At 46.9% G+C, this 23439-nt stretch overlaps 1 protein-coding gene across 3 annotated transcripts in view; it reads left to right on the top strand.

The window, feature by feature from the left end:
* ttc28 (tetratricopeptide repeat domain 28) overlaps positions 1–23439 on the top strand; it is a 69070-nt gene that overhangs the window by 16351 nt on the left and 29280 nt on the right. For 2 of the 3 annotated variants that reach the window (XM_046374429.1, XM_046374430.1), the window contains exons 3-5: positions 19918–20065; positions 22010–22282; positions 22362–22492. In XM_046374429.1, coding sequence (XP_046230385.1) covers positions 19918–20065; positions 22010–22282; positions 22362–22492 — 552 coding nt within the window. Of the gene's footprint in view, positions 1–4624; positions 4959–19917; positions 20066–22009; positions 22283–22361; positions 22493–23439 lie in introns of those variants that run through there. The other variant, XM_046374431.1, reaches the window with a different exon arrangement.

Below are 23439 nucleotides of genomic sequence, written 5' to 3'. Positions count from 1 at the left end.
CGACCTTCGCTTTGCTGTGATTCACGGCCGACGACGGGACAGGATGTGTTTGTGTTCGACTGGTGTGTGTGTGTGTGTGTGTCGTGGTTTATCTCCTGTGTGATATTCAGACGGAGAGCGAGGGAGACGAGTGGAGGTGTTTCCTCTCTGCCTCCTCTTTCCTCTCCTTTTCTGTCCCAGAGTCACACTTCTTGGATCCCAGTCAACACATTTTTCTACGGCTTGTAAAACCACAGTCTGAAATGATCAGTTTAAAGCGGCGTTGATAAATTGTTCGGCCTCCGACCGGTTCCCACCAGCCTTCCCAAAGAGCATTTCTGGTTTCTGAAAAGCGCTCGGTCACCTTTGCGTCGCAGAGTTTGATATATAATTTACCAAACGTCTTGAGCCGAAGCTTCCTCGCTGAGAGCTGGGATAAAACTGGATGCGACGCGCTCTGACCGCCGAACGGTCGAGTGATTCTGCTGCTGCTGCATGCAAACGTCTCCCTGCTGTTAAGTCAGTGTGAGGATTTCTGTTCTGCACAGAACAGAAGTGCACACAGAGTAGGATTTAGTGTACAAATACTCTGAGTACAGCCTGGAACAAAGACAAGGAGAGAAAAGCTGCTTCTGATGGATGAGAGACCAAAACGTTTAGTCTCCATCGTCGTCCTCCCGGATTTAGTTTGTAAAAAGTAAACCACAGAGTGTTTTGTTTCTCACTAAACGTATTTGGTTGTATGGAAGCCTAATTTGTCCTCAAAGCCTCAGGAACATCAACATCTGGCAGAGCAGATGACGGCAGAAGGCTGAGATTGGATGTGAGGGTCGAGAAGGGAAACAGCAGCAGGTGAGGAACCTGCTGTGGCTGAGGGATGTGTGTGTGTGTGTGTGTGTGTGTGTGTGTGTGTGTGTGTTAGCGGTGTTGTATGGGAGCAGAGATGAATGGTCTCATTTGCACTGGGCACCTGGAGGCCACGCAGACTGATGTGTCCGTGTTACTGCAGACTTCATCCCACACTCAGACCGTGTCCTCGCTGAACGCTGACGAACCTGAAAACGCCTCCGTGTGGCGAACGCGGTTTCGTTCGCGCACGCGTCTTCGGGTTAAATGTCTTAATGTTCGTTTTCTCACACGTCTCCACTTCGTGTGCGTCTTCCCTCCCCCCTCCTCATCCCAGATCATTTATTTGCCACAGAAAGGCTTATTGATTTTTGGTGGAATGGATGTGTGTGTGTGTGTGTGTGTGTGTGTGTGTGTGTGTGTGTGCAGTTGTTTATTTCATCAATGACTGGAGAAGAAGAACATGAGAGTTTTCCCTTGTACTTCATTGGATGGCTGACAGTGAGAAGCCACAGGAAGCAGATGAAGAGCGATCGAGAGACGAGAGGAAGCAGCAGAGCTTCCCTCACTCGTCCTTTTCCAGTCGAAGCTCGCCGGGTGCAGGACGGCGGGCGAGTTCACGTCTTCTGCTCCCCCTTTCTGAGACGTCGGGATTTGCTGCTTTTCTTTGTCATTTCCGACAGTAAATGAAGAGTGTCTGTGATGTAAACTGCTGGTTAATCGATCAATCGATCAGTGGACATGTGGACTCTGTGTTCTGCTAAAAAGATGAAAATTATGACGCTCGTTTAATCCTAAAACAGCAGCAGTTGTGTCAGTAAAGCAGCTGAACAGAACTGAGACCATGAACACACACACACACACACATGTGCGCACACACACACGTGCACACACACAGGACGATCCACTACATTCATCACTGCCAAGGTGTGTGTTTAGCAGCCATGCTGGCTGTGGAAAGTGCTCCATCACATTGACTTTCGTGACATGCGGTGTGTGTTTATCTGTGTGTGTGTGTGTGTGTGTGTGTGTGTTGATGCCAGTCTGAGAAATGAATAAGACTGATATTTGATTTGATAAAGATATGCATGCAGGCTCCTCTTGCAGCCCCTGAAGAAAAGGTGGAGGGTCAAAGTGACTTTATTATCTCGTCACTGTCAGGCGGCCCGGCAGGCCAACCGGCCGAGTGCTGCTGTGCGACGCACTCAGTCAGTCACGTACATGACTTTAATGTAATTCCATTAGATTTTTGTAGCAGAAAGATGGAGTTGAAGTGTGTATTAACGAGCCCAGCTTCAAACCGAAATGCTGTTTGCATACCTCTGGTGTCTGCATGCCTCCGTGTTTGCTTTGTTTGCTCCTCTTAACATGTTGTAAATATGCAGTTTACAGTTTTCATGAAAAAACAATGAGGCTGACAGCAGCCATGAGCATAAACAAATCTCTCACTCTCTCTCTCTCTCTCACACACACACAGATAAAAACAGCTGTTGCATTATTGATGTCATCTGAGAGGGGTCTGTGATGTCAGATCAGCTGTGGCTGCCTGACACAGTGGAAGAGCGTCTCGTGTGAACCGTCACATACGTGTCGTCACGCGTGTGATCCTTATGAACAAAGTGAGGGAGTAAACATCCTGAGGATTAGAGGAAGGGGAAATGCGGGAAGGCTCTCTGACATTTGCAGATTGTGGTGTGATTGGCTGAGCCCAACGCCACACACAGTTCGCCTCAGCAGTGAGCGGAGACCACGACATATTAAAGGGTCTCCACTTCCTCCCGTTGTACAAAAGTGAACCCAAGATATCTCTGATACGAGCGCTGCCATCTTGTTTTTGTGACGTCACTTGGAGCCAGAGTCTGTGACCGAGAGGTGGAGCCCATATGCCTGTCTGAGCCAAGCCTTAGGCACACAAAGATACAAACTGTATATGGAGACACTGTTTATCCTGTTTAATGATTGTTGCAAAGATGGTAAGAAACCACTTGTGGGGACGTGTAGCGTTAGCCTGTTTAAGCGCGATCTCGTGTATGTGACGATGGAGTGTCACCATCGAGTATTTAACACGTTTCCACAGGTTTCTTCTTTTAAAACATTTTAAAACACAAAAGCAATTAGGATGCAGAGTTCTGAATGTGTATTTAGTGACGTATCTGTGAATCAGACGCCGTCGGCTACACGGCGAGGCCTCACGCTGAGCTGGAGGTGGTGATTCTCCTCTGGAAGCACTTCACCCTCTGTGGTTTATTTCTGGAGATTAGGTTGTTTGTTAACTGACAGACAGTCACACACAAGCGGACACCTCAGAATGTGTGTGTGTGTGTGTGTGTGTTCCCATTATTGGAAACGAGGTTAGTGATCTTCATCCTTCACTACAATTTACCCTCACTGTCACTCTGTGAAGTTCATTTCTGTTATCGATCGGAGGAGCCCATTACAATCATGCACAAACACACTTCAGTCCAGAACCACCAGCCGTTCACTTTCACCCTGTGATGACATGCCGGCGTTGAATTTGACCTTTTGTTTCTCTTCAAGAGACCTGCTGGGGTTTACACAAACAGTAATGATCCGAACGCCAACCTCATGTCTGTACTTTAAATAATAAGGAACCAGAAGGGTCGGCTATCTTAGCTTAGCATGAAGAGTCTGGAGAGAAATACCTCCAGACTGTGGCTCCAAATCAAAACAAAATGTGTTGTTTTCACATCAGACTCAGGCTAGCTGTTTCCCTCTGTTTTCAGTTTCTGTGCTAAGCTAAGCTAACGACTATAACTACTACTTTCTAAACCCTGTGGCTCTGATGTCCAGTGTGTCTGTGTGTGTTGGTCTGATACACTCGCTGTAAAGCAGACGCAGGTGATGGCACATCGATTATCAGGAGCTCTCGCCGCTTCCTGTAGGCGCCCGTCACCTTGTCAGCTGTCAGGCCAAGTTCCTCTGGCTGATTTGCTCCCTTTCAATTCAGTCTTTGCGCTCTCCACTCACATATAATGTAATAAACATCTTGGGTACTTTGTCGGGCTGCACGTGTCTCAGCCTGAGAGTGTCCACTGTGTGTCCAGAAAAAACAAAAGCCAATTATCTGACACCTGTTTCATCCTCTATCGATTTCCCTCAGCCTCTGGACAGACACCTTCACCGCCTGCCAGCATCCCTGACCCTCCCTCCCTCCCTCCCTCGCTGTGCAGGCGTGTGGTTGTGCCCTCTGTCTTTGTTTGTGGAGGGAAGAGGATCCTGAAGGCTTTTCTCTGGGACCCCGTGTTCCTGCCCTCTCAACTTCCCCGATCCCCAATAAAATCCCCCTCAGCTCCGGTTTCGCACCAGATCTCCACCGCCACCCTGAGTGCACAGATGCCGAGCGAGGTGTCTGGTTCCCCCCCACCCCCCCTTCATGTCCTCTTAGAACATCCTTCATTTTGTACTCTCAGCTCCTTCTGCTGTAGTTTATGTGGCACTTGGACCTGTGGGATGTGGGCTGTCATGATGTGCTGTTTGGCTTCGCGCGGTAAAATTTACTGCAACCATGAGGGCATTTTCACTTCTCTGTGCCATCACTAGAATACACAGTGTGGTGAGGGAAGAAGTACTCAGAACGTACTTGAGTTAAACTACACTGTAGAAATACTGCAATCAAAATCTCACTTGAGCATGCAAGTATTGCCAACAAAACTGATTTAAAGTACTGAAGGTAAAAGCAATCCTAGTGGTATTGACACTTAATCAACCCTGATGCAGTATGGGGGAGCTGAATGAAAAGGGGGAGTGGGCGAGAGAGGGGAGGGAGCCTCAGTCCGTGTAGGATTACCGGCTCTCGGCTCAGCTGCGTCCTCACAGCCGCTCAAGCTGCCGGAGCGGACAGATGATGCTGAGCTCAACCCGACGCAGGCTCACAGGACGGCAGCACTGCGCTCGGTGCCACCCGGAGGCTTCGTCGGTCCTTGAAACGGGATTATAAGTAACTAACTCCAGCCTGCACCGGGCGCGTCTGTGGAGCCCCGGAGGCAGCTCTACCGTCGGGTCTGAGATGCGTCTGGCGCCGCGTCCACGTCGCTCCACACCGGCTGCTGTGGCACTTTGATGCTGCACATACCTGCTCTACAAATATGATGAAATGGCAGCCCCGGAAGAAGGTGAGTGAGTCCAAAGTTGTGTCGGAATGTGTCGGATGGCTGGCTGGCACCGCTCGGGATCAACAGGGCTATTTAAACAGCCCGGGAGAGCGCAGTCACGGACACTTTATTAAGGATAATCCGGTAATAGGCAGCGTTTCACAAAGACACTGCAGCAACACGTCTGTGTGGGATTATTGGAGGATTATAGGCTGCAGGAGATGAAAAATTCCATAAAGCTGTACAAAGTGGCTGTAAACTCACCACTCACCAGCAGGGACACTGAGGCCAGCGGAGTGACAGGATGCCTCAGACAATTAAAAACACCATAAAGACATAAAAGACACCAAGAAGTCTCAGAAAGTCATTGTGACATCTGGATGTTGTAGATGTAAAATAGGCTAATAAAAGATTTTCTCTGTTGGTGATCCTGCACCTGCTGAACCAGCTGGTCAACAAATAACAGTTTTGATATTCGACTTATTGTTCAGTCCGTATTGTTCTTCACTGATTACAACTTAAGTGTGTGTGTAATGTGAAGATTTTCTGCTCTTAATGTTCATATTAATAATCAACAGATTGGTGGATGTTTGCTGCAGCTCTGGTGCTGCAAAATATCTTTTGTGCTAAATATTTTTCTTTAAGCCTGCGCTGCAGACCTCTCCTGTGACGAGGATTTAATTTGATTTAATTTTTAATTTAATTACACTGTGCTGTTTAGACTGAAGTATCTCTACATGTACTTGATGTCTTAGTTTTGTACAGACGTTCATGTTCTCCAGAGGATGAAACATGAAGCTTTAATGATCCTCTAGCGCCATCAGGAGGTTTGATTTTTGGTGCACACATTCGTGATCCCCAGATGATGAAATTTATAATAACCTTAGCGACGATTTTCCCATCAGCCTCAGCAGTGCTTTGTGTGCTTGCATCGTGGAATAAATGAAATTAGCTATTTGTTTAAATGAACTTCATCCACAGCTGGTTAGCATGCTCATGCTAACATTTAGCTGCTTAGTTTGTGAAACGAGAGCAACCCTTCTCACTGTGTAGGAAAACATGTTTGAGAAGGCAGCTGCTGATATTTTAAAACCTCTTCCCTCCATTGAGTGGGTGGTGTGAACTGGGATTTGATGCCGAACCAAATTTGTCTCTGGCTCGAAGATCACAGGGAGGGGGACTCTGTTCCTCTGGAACGAGTGCGAGCCTGGATCTTCAAGTGGTGGACCGAGCTCCCGGTGGAGTGTGTGAACTGACTGTCAGGGCCAGACTGTCAGCTGTTAGAGTGCTAATGGAAACGATGAGAGGAGAGGAGCAACCGGGGATTCATCCCGTATGATCTGCTGTGAACACTGCCAAGTGTTTGGGTTGTGTGTGTGTGTGTGTTCAGCTTTTTCCTCGCAAGTTTTGTGCAAGTGAAGTAGAGAAAGTGTCGTACCTGGTTAGGTGTGTAGGAAAATCACCTGACAGCAAACTGACAGTGTGAAAGAAAACCTTGAAGTTCCGATCACGCCAATATATCGACTGATCGATTGCTTGTTGCAGCTCTAATAACAGCACGTGTGTCCATACCCCATGGAAGCCGCCGCTCTGGTTCACATGCACTGACTGCCTCCTGATCTTCTCAGGGTGACGAAAGCCTCTGAAAGAGACTCGGCAGACCTTTTGTTGTGTGGCTGCAGATCTACTGTACCGCCCTTATCAGCCTCCCGAAGACTTTTACGATCCGAGGAATATTTTCCTCTCAGCACTTGTTGCGAGGATGAATATTTATAGAAGCTCGTGTTACAGCAGACTCGAACAGCGCTGGGGTGCTTTTATTGTGAAGTCTGAGAGTGAAGACACAAACACTCCTGTGTTCAGGCTCTTGTTGAGTGAATGAGGGCAGTCGCTGCAATATAAGCTGCGATGTATTACTTTGAGTCAGTCTGTTATATAATGATGTGAGATGCCATAAAATCAATACCTCCTTTCTGTTCAGCACCGTGTACCACAAATGAGAGCACACACACAAACAAATACACACTCACGCAGAGGCCTTTTAGCTTGTACAGTTTGCTTGTGTGAGCTTTTTGCTTCTGGGTCATCTTATCTGAGGAATAAAATTAAATGCTGTTAAAATCAGAGCAGGAGAAAGGAAAGAGGGACTGAGAGAAAAGGCAAAGAAAGAATATAAACACCAGAGAAAAGAGGATGACGAATATGAACTCAAGGACCCATCCACTTACCCGGACCGGTTTGTGAATGGCAGGGGACCAATCCAACCTTGGACCAAAATCGGCCGGTCTCAGTGTAAAACTGGGCTTGATATCCAGCTGAAAGGATCCCACCTTCCCCCAAAGTTACTCCCTGAAAACACATGAAGGTTCACGGCCTGATGATGCTGACGGTCCTGTAGCTCCAGCTGGGAGATGCGTATGAGTTCATGATGTTGGACAAGCTCTGTTAGCTTTTTTAGCCTAATAAATACTTAAATAAACAACTCTGTTAAATGTCACTGTCTAACGCTAATGTCACGCTAACATCACTGCTGTTGCTGCTGTAGCTCTTTGTAGCTCGAGGGCCGTGTAGCGTGAGCGTGGCGCGGCGTCATCATTGCTATGCAGCTGCCTCGTGTCTCATTCATATATTAGAAAACGCCTGACGTTATAGTAATCGATGTAAACAGTGAACGTGGCTTGTTAGCACTGACTGTTGTCGAGCTAGCATGTTAGCATTTGGACATTTTAGCTGCAGTTTCTCTGCTGGTCTCAGGTGACTAGCTCGCTAACAGCTTTAGCGATACATCCGTCCAGCCTCGTGAAGACTGTGGTCATGCAGAATCAGTACCTGGGCAGAATTTACGCAGGTAGACAGGCAGGTAGGCTGTCCAGTCGTTTCGTTTGAACAGAATGAAATGTCACAGCATTTGTTTTATTGATTAGGATGTGAAGAGATTTTCTAAAAATATAGCACCAACTGTAGCTTTAATGTGGTAAAGAGGAGGATGAAGGAGAACTGAGGTGAAGGAGGGGTACTTCTAATGAATATGGTTTAAAACAGGAGGAATACAGTTGAATGGCCTCAATTAGATTTTCATGTACTCTGGAGTGTCATCTCTAATGAGCAGATGTGTAATGTATGCTCACATTTGTCCTCGTTAGTATCTGATTTATGGCTATTTATCCCTCCTTGACCCATATAGTCTGAATCCAACAAGGACTTATCTGTGAATTATGTATGTAGGTGATTTACTTTTCAAAGTGTGTGTGTAAGATGATTAAAGCACAACTGTTAGTTTATCAGTCTTATAAAGTTTTCTCTAAAATAATCAATGTTTGAACAGCTAATAAAAAGAGCTTAGATTTGCATACACCATGTGGACGCATGTGTGACTCCAAACAAATGATAATGCGACATCTTTTAATAACTGTCCAACTATATGAAAGTAATTTTGGTGAGGAAACTTTCTGTGCACAGCAGTTGAGTTTTAACTGCACTGATATGTCAGTGTAATCATAATTGAGCTCAATATTGTATGAAGCTCAGCCCTGTGGGTGATGAGGACTGTGTGTGTGTGTGTGTGTGTGTGTGTGTGTGTGTGTGTGTGTGTGTGTGTGCTTACACTTTGAGCAGATCCAGAGGTGTATTAAATCTAAGTTTTGTGAGTTCATTGTTGACAGTCGGCGGAAGTCCCCTGAAACAGCGAGTGCTCGTTGGTTTCGGGGACTCTGGAGCAGTGCTGTCTGTTTGTTTCAGTGCATAAAATGAGAAGTTTCTCTGTCTTTCTCTCCACCTCTGTCTCTGAGGCACTGCTGTTTACCCGGCAGGAGTTCATGAAACATTTCATATTCTGCTCTGCTCGGTCGGATTGGCGATGCACTGGGTGTAATGTGTTTTCTTACAATGCAGCTAAGCTGCTTAAAGCCACACTCCTGCCTCTGATTTAAGACTTAGGCCTGCATCTAAAACCCCTCTTTGCATGAGGGCTCAGTCACACATATTGTTAGAATGTGTCCACCAAATAATCACTGCATTCTTCTACTGTATAATCCAGAGGACAGAAGCACCGCAGGCTGAAGTCTGAAGCCACTGTTTGAGTCGTTAAGTGCGCGTGTGATGATGAGAACTCGGAGGAAGCACAAAACAGGAAACGTCATTTCTTTCTTCATACACTGATTTGTGATTGCTTTGTAACTATTTAATGTGGACCGGTCACATCTGATTGATACCTGATCGGTATGGTCAGTAATGATCAGATAGCTGCATCCCTTCCTGTTGACTTCACCGAATGCGTGATGGGGGCTGTGGTGGAAAACCTCACATCAAGTTTGCCCCCAAAGGTAATAAACCTTTCTGAGCTCCTCTTCAGGTGCTCCTGCCTCCTCCCACAGTCCCGAAGGCGACTCCAAACGGCCTGTTTGACACTATCAGTACGTTCCTTCTATTCCTGGAACACTGGCCAGGCTTTCCTCCCAATGCAGCACAAATCTTAACGCAAATAAGCAAAAGGACACATGAATTAATCAATTTTTCTGTCTGCTACTGTTATGCTATTATTAGAAGTACATTTGGTGCTCCTCCTCCAGTCTGGTGCCATTAAACCACTGAAGAAGAGGACGAAACTGAGGAAGTTATCAGTGACTACAGTTTGTCAGAGTGAAAGCCAAGCCAAAACAGCTGAGCTTCAAAGGGTTAATCTCTTTCGCTTTCCTGTTTCATTAACGTTCACCAGTCTGTGTTTTTGTACTGCATGTAATTAAAGCTTCAGAACGGGCAGATTCTGAACAAGGTTGTCCTTGTGATCGTTTAAAATAAATACACGAGGTCTTATTGGTATTCAGATCAGGTCCTGAACTCTTAATATTCACAGCATATCAGATATATTCATCGTACTTATCAGAAGTCTTAATGGACGTCTATTGAGCGTGGAGTGAAATGTGAAGTCTGCGCTCGGCGATGAATGGAGTCACATTTTAAAAAGTGTCCTTGCGTCTGCTTCTTCTCTTCCCTTCTTTGAATTTTAGAGGGAGAAAACGGTTTTGCATAAAGGAATTCCCTCAGTGGTGACCAAAGCGAGACTCTCTCTGTCTGCCTCCCTCAGAAATGCAGTGCGTCTCCGGGCTGAGAGGACAAACGTCCCCCAGGAGCTCGTCACCACATCCTCAGGACATGTTGTTTCTTCCTGTCTCCCCGCCTCTCGCTACACCTCGCCGCCTGTTTCACGCCTATCACCGCGTCTGATGGCGTCTCCAACTGAACCCTAATTTGTCCCACGGATGATGTTCTCCCCTTCCTTTCTCCTCTCGTTTCAGCCGCTCCTCCCTTCATCCTTTTCCGGCTCCCCGGAGAGGACGAGCACGAATTAAACTGTTTTCCTTTCATGTAAGCAGAACACAGTCAGCAGGAGGACGGTGCGTGACTGCACTTTGTCTCATAGCCTCCTCCTGTTCTCGGTTTTCTCGCCTTTTGTCTTGAATATCACTGAATGAGCTGCTGCTGTCACACATCACCTCACAGTCTCTCTGTGGCTCCTGGACGCCCACCGAAGCGGAGCAGATGTGCAGGAACATCAGCCCAGTCTCACTTCATCTGTCTGCGATGACTCACTTTATCTGCCAAAGTCTTTAAAATGTGTCTTCGGGCTTTTTCTAAACTCTCTTCAACTCTGCCCAAGTGCCTTCTTTCGTGAGACGAAAAGCACTCATCCTGGGCTTTCTGGGAGAATATTTCCTGTACTTTTTAAAAGTGATGTTTAAAACCATTTTGGTGTTTTTTCTTTTACATCACCTGCCTGCAAATCGAGTAGACGTGAGTGGTTTACCTGTGCTGTGATGTTGGCAGAACAAACCTGGTGCTCGTATGCATTTTGTGTGTACTCGTGTGTGTTGTTCATCATGAACACGTGGGATTGAACCAGTTGGATGAGAAGAGCTGGAACACGAACTGCTTTAAAATGGTTTACTTTAATGAGCTGGTTGGAATTGAAGATAAGCTGCAGTCATTATTTTGTCAGTGTAACACAACCAACAGCCTGCCCAGTTTACACTGAGTGTGTGTGTGTGTGTGTGTGTGTGTGTGTGTGTACATGCTCTTCATGCTTTCTCTGAAAACAACAAACGAAGCTATGAAGCAGAGCACTTGTCAGAAGTGGATGGGGATGAAACACACAGGACATAAAAGCGCACATGTGCACTTTAAATCCCATGTGACCCCTCCCAGCGGCCGTCCAATCAGAGCAAAGCCAAACTACCCCTGACACGAGCGCCGCCATCTTGTTCTGGTGACGTCATTTGGAGCCAGAGTCTGTGCAGTAGTGATCTGAACAAAATATGTCGTTTTTATACATTTTAATGCCGAAATGTTGTGTTTTTAAGTTTGAATGTTCACAAAAGAGAAGCTCACCAGACGTGTCGTGTCGAGCGTGTTTATGCGTGTGTGAATTAGTTTGTAATTACAGAAATAGATGCTGCTCCCGTCGAAAGTCGACTCGACTTCGCTGCTGAGCGAAGCAGCAGACGCTTGCTGTCAATAATGCAGATAATAAGCTATTGAAAACATGACATATTCACATAAAAACGCAGACAGGTTTCCAATGTGTTTTGTCAGACTCCTCTTCCACTCCTGCAGCGAGTGTGTATTTGTGTGTGTGTGTGTGTGTGTGTACAGTATGTTGCATGTGTTTTGCCGCCTGCTGTATTCATTGCTTCGGCTTAGCGAGGCAGTGGGGAGGTGCAAATGTCACGCTGTCTGAAAAAGCTAAGCCAACTGACTGTGGAAAGTCTCAGGAGGACTGGGAGGAGGAGGAGGAGGAGGAGGAGGAAGAACTGGGAGCCACTTCAGAATAGTGAAAAGGTGGAAAAACATCACAAATCTCATACGATGAGCTCTCACTAAGACTTTCTGCTTCTCTCTGTCTCTCCTGCAGACACACACACACACACACACACACACACACACACACACCATATATTGCCCATAATCACATTCTGGAGCGTTTCTTCTGCTAAATTGAATTGTAATTGGCAGACAATGGGCGTGACATCACAATTCACTGGCTGGCTCGTATAGAAGCGGCTCGTCTAAATTGAGCCTAAAGTGGGCCATGCTTACTGATGAGCCCAGAGCGTTAATGAAAGAATAAAGGAGCAGGGAGCGGAGCACATATAGGAAACAGAGAGGAGAAAGGGAGGTGCACTAACTCTGAAAGTTAATTGCCCTCTGAGACTCTTGCCATTAACAGTTATTGTGTGTGACAGCAGTGGCAGAACGTCTTCTTCTTCGCCGTATGCACAGCCACACCTGAGTGATCTCTTGAGGAATAATGGAGCTTTTACTCAGAGAGAAGAATGTAAATAATGTTTGGATTGGAGTCTCTCTCTCTGTTTCCACTCTGTTTCCTCCTTTCCGTCTCCTTTGTTGTCATTCTCAGTTGCTCCTTTATGAGGTCAGGGGACAATTTAGGGCATCGTGCTCGTCCGTAAATGTGCTGTATTTGCAGCATAAATTGTTATTAGCGGTGACCGTTGCTTTTGCCAGATTATGGCAGCCTTAGTGTTATTTCATAACAGATACATTGTTTGGCTGTCGTCTTGGTTAGTGACCTCACTGCGATATGTGACGATAGAGTTTGCCAGTGTAAAAACTTTGTACCAAATCTTACCACTGGGTGTCGCTCTCGGTGCAACAGCTGCTCTCACTGCGCACATGAATGTGAGTGTAGCAGCAGCACATCGGCGACACGTTTGTGCTTTTATCTCTCACAAACAACCAATCAGCTTGACTTTTCTTCCTCTGAAGTTTAATACCAAAATTATGAATAAATTCATACTTCAGCCTGGTTGGATTTGAGTAAAGATGACGGCAGCACAACATGTTCCTGCAAATGTTTCACAATAAAAGCCTTGTTAAGTAATGAAGGGTGTGTGTCCACTGAAACATGAGAGGCCTTTTAATCTGAAACAAATACAGGAAGTGTTGATGTGTGTTAACAGCATACTGCAATAGTTTTAACAGGGCAAACACATCGCATCAAAATAAGCCTTCAGACTAAAGTATTTGTAATGTGTAAAATAATGTTAGACAGCATAACTGAAGTCATTAAATCTGTTTCTGCTCTTCTTTTAGCAGCTTCCTGTAACAATTTAAAGGGAGGTTTTGCTGCCAAAAAAACTCCCTGTTTTTCCTTGTAAAGGTTAGAGAGGCTGTGGTTAGAAAGCTCATGTGAAGACAGAAACAGAGAAGGGAGGAGGAGGAGGAAGAAAAATCTGTGAGAAGACAAAAGGAGTCAAATGTCAAAAGAGAGGAATTATCTGCCTCGAGAATCCACTCCAGGCTTGTCAGTGTTATGTGAGAACCTGTGGACGCTGACGGACCCGTGAAGGTATCTGCACATTTTCACCTTTTCACATCCATCTGTAACCGGATCTACGTGAACCTCACACCCATCACATGTTGCATTGTCTCAGAAATTGCAGAAGAAGCCTGTCATCACATCTGTCAAACTCTCCATATGTAGTTTACGCAGGTGGAGGATTTGCCACTGAAAATCTAAGTTTAGCTCACCGACTTTCAGAATGCCTCTTTAAACATTCACTCGCTTGCTAGTTGACTCGAGGCCAAAGCTAACAGATCCGAAGCAAAAGTTAGCATCCTCAGCAGATGATGATTCGGGTAGAAGATGAAAGCCAGAGGGCTGTGTGGGCAGGAACTCCATACCGTGGCTCCACCTCCCGGTCACTACTGCACAGACTCTGGCTCCAAATGACATCACCAGAACAAGATGGTGGCGCTCGTGTCAGGAATAGTTTGGCTTTGCTCTGATTGGACAGTCACTGGGAGGGCTCACATGGGGTTTAAGTGCACATGTCTGCTTTTATGTCCTGTGTGTTTCATCCCCTTCCACTCACATGCTGTATTGTGAACTGATAATCCATTTACTGGATTCATTAGGTTGAATGAAAGAGCTGTCAGCAAGTGAACTGCACTGCAGAGAAACTCACACGTGTTTACTGGAATCACAGCAAAATAAAATTTGTTGAAGTGTATCATGCTGAGTGCAGCTTCGAGGAACGGGATTGTTCTCCCAGATAACAGAAATGGTAGATTAGTGACTGAGTGCTTTTTGCTAGGCATCGGCTCCAGTATAAATTACCACAACCAGTGAGGCTGGATGTGAATCAGAGAGAGGGTCTGATTAGCTTTGTAGGGAGTCATTAGGACTGTGTTCTCTCCTTGCCCTGATTCGGTGAGTGGGAACTGCATGCGTGGCGTCTTCCCCCGAGTAATCACTGGTCTCCGCTGTCTCGCCCCTCCTGTCCTCCACCTCTCCTCATCTCTCCCTGGATGATTTGCCTCTAATTAAGATGGTGCACCACCGAGAGGAGAGGAAGAGGAGGAGGAGGAGGAGGAGGAGGAGGGAGCTGACCCTGCTTTCAGTTGAGGTGTTGGAGGCATAAGAAGTAAGGAAAGAGAAGGACGCCGCGGTGTAAAAGTAGAGGAAGCAGAGGAAATGGGAACGAGCCTTGGAATTGGAACATATGAGAGCTCTCATCATCTCTCATTTTATTGTCCATATTGTCTTCATGCAGACAGAACAAAATATTATCATTGTTGTTGGAAAAGGACTCACAAAGACAGCTAATAAATGTTAAATGTAAGAAAAATCAACAAAACAAATGTAGTCCTGCGCCGCCCGTCTGTTTAGTCTGTGAATGTACGTCAGGCGACGGGAACTGGATTTATTCTTGCATGCATAAACGTAACCGACCCGCCAGCCATCGAAGGCAACGAGTACCAGCCAATCAGAGGCAGATGACTGACTGACATTATAAAAGAAGTGGCCCCAGGAACATTGAGTTTCATAGTCTTAGGCCATCAGGGAACGTTTATTTGTCCTTCGTCACTGGGCTTTTGTGATTGGTTTGAGGCGACGGATCTCTCTGCTGATGCTAACATGGCAGCCTCGATAAGCGGAGTAACAGTTTATCTCAACCTATATTTCTCTAATTTTTCCATCTCTCCTCTCCCTCTCAGTTTTACGCTGCCGTTCTCTTCACATTGACCTCGTCTTCGTTTTCCCAGCAGCTATATTTGCTCCCCCACGGTCAAAGGTCGCTGAGGCAATCAAACGATCAGCCGGCGTGCTGCACGAGCACACGCTCACACATGAACGCAGCGGCAGGCGGCTGACTGACAGCCTAATTACCCAGTGTAAGAGAAGCAAACCCCTCCGCTGTACTGCAGTTAACAGGATCAGAAGGCCACATGTCCTCCTCACCTCTCCGGTCCACTTTTATGCATATATTTCGGCTAAGTGCTGCGGTGTGTGTGCATGTGTGTGTGTGTGAACTCTTCCAGAGATTGTGCCTGATTGTATTCACAAACATGAAAAGGTCGGAGGAATGACTCGAGGTCTGGGTCCACAGATAAAGTCGAGCGGAGAGAGAAGAAAAGGGGAATTGCTTTGAGTCACCCGGGGAATAAACCTGCTGCTGCTGAGGTGAACTCGGACTGCGTGTGTGACAGACAAAACACTTTCTTTAATTTACAGTCCTCGTTCCCGAGTCTTTCACTCTGTTCATCAAGGTTAAATGTCTGAATCGACGTCCCTCTCGGGTTATCCACGCAGACTTTCAGTGCGTGAGTGAAAATAATACGAGTGTCGTATTATGTGCACACACGATGGAAATCCTGTTTACGAGAGCGAAGGTTTGAGGCGGGCGCTGAGGTGTTTGAACAGCTGCTGCTCGAGTGAGGTTTCTGTGCTCTTTAAGAGGAGATGAAGAAGAGAAAGATGTGTCAGCTGGCCGTTTGCATTGACCTCCACACATCACATTTCAAAGGCAGGTTGAAAACGCTCTCTGCTGTGCGGTCGTCATGTGTTGACTTACTCTGAAACATCAGCGGCCCTGCTAACTTTGATCCTGTGGCCCTGACCAAAATAGAAAGCGAGCCTTGTTTTTGTAACCCGCAGTGGGCTTTGCTCTCCAAACAAAACATATTTTATTACTCATTACTCCAGCAAACTTGTGAGCCACTTCCTCTGTTCTCTTTAAAGCTGCATTTATTGATTTCTGGCCAGCAGGGGTCAGACTAACTCCAATCCAAGCTGACAAGCGCGAACGCGATAAAACGTTTTACATCAAGCAAAACTCCTGTTTTATGAAATCTAAGGCCTCGGAGCTCCGCCTCAACATCTGAGTGGTCCTGAATTCAACACATCACAACGCACAGATACGTGAAGCCATTAGACAGTGTCAGAGAGCTCGCAGCTGGCCGTGTAACACCTTTATTGGTCCCAGTGGAAACAGTGGTTATGGCTACTCCAACTCAATTATTGCATCTTAGTTAGTGTCCCAGTGAAGCGATGATGAATATTCATGCAGATTAACCAGGGAACAGTTGGTGTGTGTGTGTGTGTGAGAGAGAGTGTGTTAACAGGAGTGGTTGCATTAATGCATAGTGGTACATTTACTCATAAACTGGAGGACTTTTAAATTCTTGTACTGGTACTTTTACTTAAGTGGAGTATTTTAGCACTTCTTCCGCTGCTGTGGATGCGTATGTGGGAGTACAGACTCAGTCTTCAGCACCCCTGATCTTCTACATATTGACTCAGTTTCACAGGTTCAGATGAGGTTTGCGCTGCTGTTTGTTTCTCATTTGTGTTAGATGATGTGATTCCAGTTTTCCTTTTGAAGATGCTTGCTCAGCAGCATCATTTCTGCATCACGGTGCTTTACGAGGCCGACCGGTCTATTAGAAGAGCCTGTCTGAATCACGTCGAGATAAGAGGGCTGTTAATTCCCAGACTGTGAGTAACTGCGCTCTGCTGTAGAGGTCTGCTGGTTTGAATTCACTGGGTTTGATCATACTTTACCCTGATAATAAGGTGCATTCAGCTCTACAAAGAGGCATCCTCACAACACAGATTGCTGCTTTTAATGACTCCCTCGGACCCTCTCGGGCTCTTAAATAACGATCTCGCACTGCACACAGCTCACAGCTCACACAGTATGTCTTATATCGCCTGCTGTGGGGTAAGTGGGATATTGATTTTGGAAAATGAACCTTGTTTTTTGTGATGGCCGACATCAGCGCCGCTTCATCCCGGTTATTCCTCCACGAGTTTCTCTCTGCACGATCATCACTTTACAAATATGAATCTTATTTTGACCAGAAGTAGTCTCATACTGTAATGTTTATTTGTGTGCTGTCCTGTCAGGAAGCTCTTCTCCTTCCTCCCTCCGTCCTCTGTCTCCGCTCGGGCACAAAACCATCGCGTTGAGTCCACTTTGTGTTTGACTGAAATGAGAGTGAAGGTTTTCACTGGTGTGTTTAGAGGCAGATTCTCTTATTTGCAAAGACATCAATCTCCATCAGGTCTGGTTTCCTGTCTCGCTCGTACCCACCCTCGCTCTCTCTCCCACCACTTGTGTTGCCATCTGTTCTCGATTAATGTGAGTTACGAGCAGTAATTGAAGCATCTGTTCATCTGTTGTGCATCCTTTGCTCTGACACACAAACGTATAACACCCCTCTTGCTACTCTCACACTCCACTTTATTTTGTTCGCCGTAACGTCTCCTTTACACACACTCCTTGAACTCCTCCATTTGTCTTTCGTACATCAGCTCGTCCATCACTGTTGGATGGATTGCCTCCGGATCTTGCGCAGATATTCTTGTTCCCCAACGGATGAATCCTAACGACTTTGATTATGCTCTGACTTTTCCTCTAGCGCCACCATGAGGGCACTGACACATTCCGCTTTTATTTACTGTAAGCCTGTAAAACAGAAATACCTTTTGACCAAGAGTGGCACGCCACCATTACAATGGTGGACAAACACTGTTTTGACAAAAGTATTGGGACAGTTGTCCAGTTTTCTCGATAACGATGAGACCTCACGGGATCAACATTAGAGCAGCAAGAGCTCAACAATGAGCTGAAATGAAAGCCAAGATGCTTCCAGGACTCACATCTACTGCTAAGGCTCTAGGTGCTAACACACTCACTCACTCACACACACACACACCTCCAGGGATTAGTCTGGTCCCTTTCATTGATCACTTTACCTGAGGCAGACCTGTCAGCTGATGTCCAAGAGGCTGTGAGACTCAACTCGAGGAGTTTGTGAAGAGATGAGGATTTTTCCGCGACGTTCCAGAACGCCGCTGAGAGACCGATGAAAAAACGCAACGATGCAAAGTGTGTTTATGTGTGTTGGAGATGTGGTGTTAGTGTGTGTGTGTGTGTGTGTGTGTATCTGTCTGCACTGTGCCCCCCACTTGGATGTGCTTAGCAGGCAGCGTAGCCAGACTGAGCTAATAGGCAGGAAGTGTGTGAGCAGGAGGCTGGAGGTGGTGGTGGTGGAGGCAGACTCTTCCTGCTGTCACTTTCTGTCTGACTCTGGCGTGTTTACACCCGTGACGGGGCTGGAAAGCTCCAGCACACACACACACACACACACACACACACGACTCGGCCTACCTATTGTGCTGTTCACCTCACACACAGTCACGCAGAGATAATGGCCATCTTGCTATGATTGTAACTTCTCCTCCTTTGATGTAATCAGCCTCATCTGAGTGAAGTTACCCTCCTGGAAGCTCCCCCATCAAAGTAAAATGTAGTCGAGAATTGGACATGAATGCCGAAATGGGAAGCAGTGCATCCTTCATGCAGCAGCCAAGTCAGTGTGAAGGCGACAGATTTGAGGAGCAGTGCTGGGTGGAGGTAGGCAGACAGGTGGGGGCGGCCATATGTCGCCCCGGTTACCAGTCCAGCTCCTCATCCCCGTCCAGCCCCGCCGCTCTCCAGCCTGGACGAAGGTCAGAGGGCGGGCTGCTGTCTCACTGTCCACAGCATGGACGCTTGGCATCAGCGCTAAAACAGATCCGCCAGCCAGCATTTCAGCCACTGTTGGCTGCTCTCGAACGGTTTTCTTTTTGTCTCGATGTAAAGCACTTTAAAACTGTGCTGAAAAATGCGCTTTGTGAATAAAGTTTTTCTTACTTGCTGTCAAGTAGAGGTCGAGTGAGGGGAGATTTTTAAACTGTGATATACACCAGAATATGGACAGAAGTGATGGGACATCTGACCAGTACATTGTCCAAAATGTCTTGGTATGCTGAAGCATTAAGATTTCCCTTCCCTGGAAGATCACCATAGAATGCAGATATGCGCTCCCGACTTTGATAAATGTACCGTAGGCTGTGTAAAGCCATCAGAGTCTTGACTTTTGCAAGAGCAGCCGCTAGTTAAACAGCAAAAATGGAAATGGAACAAGTGGACATAAGGCCAATAATTAAGATTATTATATTATCACTGTAGCTGTGACTGAGTTCAGGATATTTAGGTGACGTGGCCCCAGCTGTCATTACCGACCGTTTATCCCACTTTGTGTTAAGCAGCAGTAAAGCGACACTCTGCTCCAACACCAGCATGCCGGCTGAGGGTTTAATCCATTAGATTATACGTGACCCTCGGCTCCATTTGTTTCCATGAAGCCGTGCGTGGACGACAGCGGGACAAAGACAGTGTGGGTGCAGGAAGTGGCAAGTGGGACGGGAGCTGCCATGTAATCTAATTCCTCTGCTCTTTGTCTCCATTCATTTGCTGTCATGACAGATTATGCTGAAACGGGAGGAGGGAGCGCAGGATGATAAATGAGAGAGAAAAAGAGGAGGAATGAAGGGGAAAAGAGAGAGAGAGAGAGAAGGATCGACAGGACAATTAAGTTACAGTCTGAAGAGAAGCTGTCTGTGGTGTCGTGACTCATTGAGACGGGTCCTAATCAAGTGTGTGCCATCGCGACTTTTTGAGTGTGTCAGTTTTGTGGACTGAACAAGAGACGTTTGATTCAGAGGAAGTTGTTGGGAATCTGGATGAAAGTGGTGCACCAGCAGCCAAAAAACCAGTTTGATTAATTTCAGTCGTCTTTGTGCTGCAGAGCGCGAAGTTGATCAAGATGTTAACGGCTTTTCTTTTTCTCGCAGGCCTACTTTCGTCAGGGGGTTGCCCTGCAGTACCTGGGTCGTCATGCCGACGCCCTGGCGGCATTCGCCTCCGGCCTCGCCCAGGACCCCAAGAGTCTCCAGCTGCTCGTCGGCATGGTGGAGGCCGCCATGAAATCACCCCTCAGAGGTAGGCTTGTCCGACAGCCCGCGGCCCGTCACCGTACAGCAACATGAGGCGAGTTTGTGCAGACGGAAGCAAGCGAACAAGTGGAGAGTCAGACGTGGGTGCAGGGCAAAGCGCGAAGCTTCCTCTCTTCTTTTGTTGTTTTATTCAGAAACCTTCCCCTGCCGCTGGGACGTGGAAAAGTGAAAAGATGATTCAGATCTCGCAAAGGAATTTATGCACATTTGATGCGACAAAGGCAGAAAGGAGAAGAGGAAAAGATGCAAAGAGAAAAGTGACATGGAGAAAATAAATAAAACAATAACGCAGACAAGTGGAAAGGGAATGTGATGAGCTTGTGATGCAGTGTTGAGGAGATCGGACTTCCTGGGCTGCTGCCTGAGAGTTCCCACTGCCAGGTGAACCCACACACCTGAGACAGTGTTGGTCTTCTTTATACTGTCGAGTGTGGAGATGGGACAGCTTACGACATAAATGCTGCCATACTAAAACAGCTGATCTCATCAGACATTAAAACTGATGATATTTTTGATATTTGCAGAGTGAGCCATCTCACTTTGTTCTCATCTCTGCTCAGAGTTGTACATGTGCAGTACCGATCGGGTACTACCGGGTACTGGTCTCTGATGTCAGAGCTGGAAAACCAGCAGCAGGCCCCGCATTGAAAATGTTGTACAGATATTTAAAGCCATATTCAGGAAGGCCGTTGGAATTTGAAGTTAGCCTGTAATTGTTCAGGATGTCACGGTTGAGGTTAAGGAGTTTAATTAAAGCTTCTTTAAATGCAGACAGCACATCACCAGAGGAAACAGAGGTATCAATAACATCCGAACATCAGGAGTCGCTTAATGAGCGTGAAAGAGGCAGGAAGTCGGCGGACTCCCGGACGCTGGATGCAGAAACTTCATGAAGTGATGATCTCAGTTTTTATGCAGCAAAGAGCTGAGAACAGAGGTTCGTTTTGCTGTCGTGTTTATTAGCACGAATTAGCTTCTTGCGGAGCTCATGATGAAATATTTACAAGGTGGTTTCTTGTGTGTCATTGATCTATGCACCCCACAGCTCCCAGCACACTTTTATGTGCAGGTTTTGAACAGCATGAAAAGATGAAGGGAGAGTACATACAATCACAAATGGTTTGCAGGCTCGAGCTGGCAGAGGTTCATGTTCTCGCCCTTCAGCTGTATCAGAATCAGAATGAGAGCGAGGCTTCCTGGGAATAGCCTTCCACTTGGCAGGCTACAGCAAATGTCTATGCACATTGAATTTTGCATCTGCTCTCACGCTGGATGTGGTTTATGATGCCCCCCCCGGAGGCAGAGCGTGTCCACCCAGAGAGGCCGGGCGCAAGGCGAGCGCTGACTGACCACATGATCAAACAAAAGGCATCGCTGCCGGCGTCGAGCGAGAAGAACTTCTTATTATGAGTTTGTCATAATGACATGCAGTCCTGCCTGAACTGCTTCAGTGTGAGGAGCTGATGCGCTGTGGGAGGTGGTTCTGCTGTCCAGTGGCAGCTCAAAGCCTCAACGCTAAGAGGCTGAGTATCAAGTGCTGCCCAGAGGAGTCGCGCTTGAGAGAGCAGGAGGAAGGGCAGCGTGAAGAAGGCCGATGTGTGGTTAGCACGGGGGGGTCTGCCTCCTCCGGGTCTCCTGCTGGGTTTCCTGATGTCTTTTTCATAGGACGATGTGCTGAGGGGCATCAGCTCGGAAAGTTGCTAGAAAGTAGAATCAGTCCATCCAGTTCTTATCTGGGGATGTTTACTAAGCCTGAGCTAAATTAGAGAGGTGCAATATTATCCACACTGTTTCACTGTGGTGTCTTTACTAAGACTGCAGGTGCACGTGTGACCAGCTGCTGCTTTGTGTCTTTCTGCTTCGTATAAACATGATGATTAATCCACTTCCTGTCTCACCAGTGTCCCTGTATGTGTCCAAACCTTCTCAGACTCCCTTGAGCCCACCTATCAGCAGCTCCAGAAGATGAAGCTGGACAAGAGCCCGTTCGTGGTCGTGTCCGTCATCGGTCAGGAACTGCTGACTCACGGTTTCCACGGCGCCTCTGTCGTGGTCCTGGAGGCGGGGCTGAAGATTGGCACATGCTCGCTGAAGCTGCGTGGCTCCGTCTTCTCGGCCCTGAGCTCCGCGTACTGGTCTTTAGGTAACGCGGAGAAGAGCATGGCCTACATGCAGCAGGACCTGGAGGTGACCAAGACTTTAGGTATGGAAGAGGCGAAGGCGATGGAGTGTGAACAGACTGTGAGGAAGAGAACCAGTTGTAATGAATGTCTCGTCCACAGGTGACCAGTCAGGTGAATGCCGAGCTCACGGGAACCTTGGCTCTGCCCTCTTCTCCAAAGGCAGTTACAGAGAGGCTTTGGCCAATCACAGAAACCAACTGGTGTTGGCCATGAAGCTCAAGGACAGAGAGGTGCGTTTGCATGCCTGCGTGCGTGTGAAAAATATCAGCGTGTGCTCATGTGTATTCATGCGATAGCTCGCGTTGTATGGATTTGCGGTCACTCTCAGCTTTTTAAACAGCTTCAGTCAATCACAGGGCCAAATATTTCCCAGAATGCCGTGAGGATGAACTTGGCTCAGCGCGCCGCCCTCTGGTGTGTTCCCGTCGTCCTGTTTGAGAGGCTTTAGTGACAGTCGTGTTCATGCTTGTGTTGTGTGCTGCGTTGATGTCATCCTTCTGTGTTTAGGAAACATTAGAAACGTTCTTGTCGACCGGATCTGGTTAATTTAATCATCGTATATGTGACAACGCCAGCAGTGTGTCCAGCACTCCGGAGACTCCGCGGTGATCGCAGCCGAGCAAACACAAAATCAAACGGCGGATTTGCTCCCGTTTCTTTCTGGAAGGTCTTCGTCTCCTTCTCGAGCTGCTTTCTCGTCTTCCTTCGACAGCAGTTTTTCTTCGCCTCGGGCCGAAGCCGAACTCGCCGGCTTTCTTCTGAAGCACTTTGGACAGTTGTGAAAAGCATAGTTAATTAGATTGCTGCTACAGATAAGACTTTGGCCCCTTTATGTCTCGAAACACAAAGCGGAGCTGTCAGCTTGTTTGTGTGTGTTTACCTTAGTGTAACTGCTCCCGTGTGTTCGTGTGTGTGTGCTGCAGTGTGAATAAGCAGCACTGTGTCATGACAGATCCCATTATGTCTCACTGGATTTAATGTTTCATTTAATCTCCTGATTCTGTGCCTGCGGCGCATTTTGTGTCTTATTTTGTTGTCTCTTTAACGTTTTACAACAGATACAAACATCTTGAAGTGTGTGTGTGCTAATCAATAATGTTTGTTTTGCTGTATCTGCAGATAATTTCGTGTGCTGCAGAAAACGTCTGTGACGGCTGATGTTTGTGTCCTGTTTGTT

Source organism: Scatophagus argus, chromosome 20 (genome assembly GCF_020382885.2).
Source record: "Scatophagus argus isolate fScaArg1 chromosome 20, fScaArg1.pri, whole genome shotgun sequence".
Lineage (NCBI taxonomy): Eukaryota > Metazoa > Chordata > Actinopteri > Scatophagidae > Scatophagus > Scatophagus argus.
The sequence above is the reverse complement of the archived record's forward strand: the minus strand, read 5'-3'. Positions and strand labels throughout refer to the sequence as shown.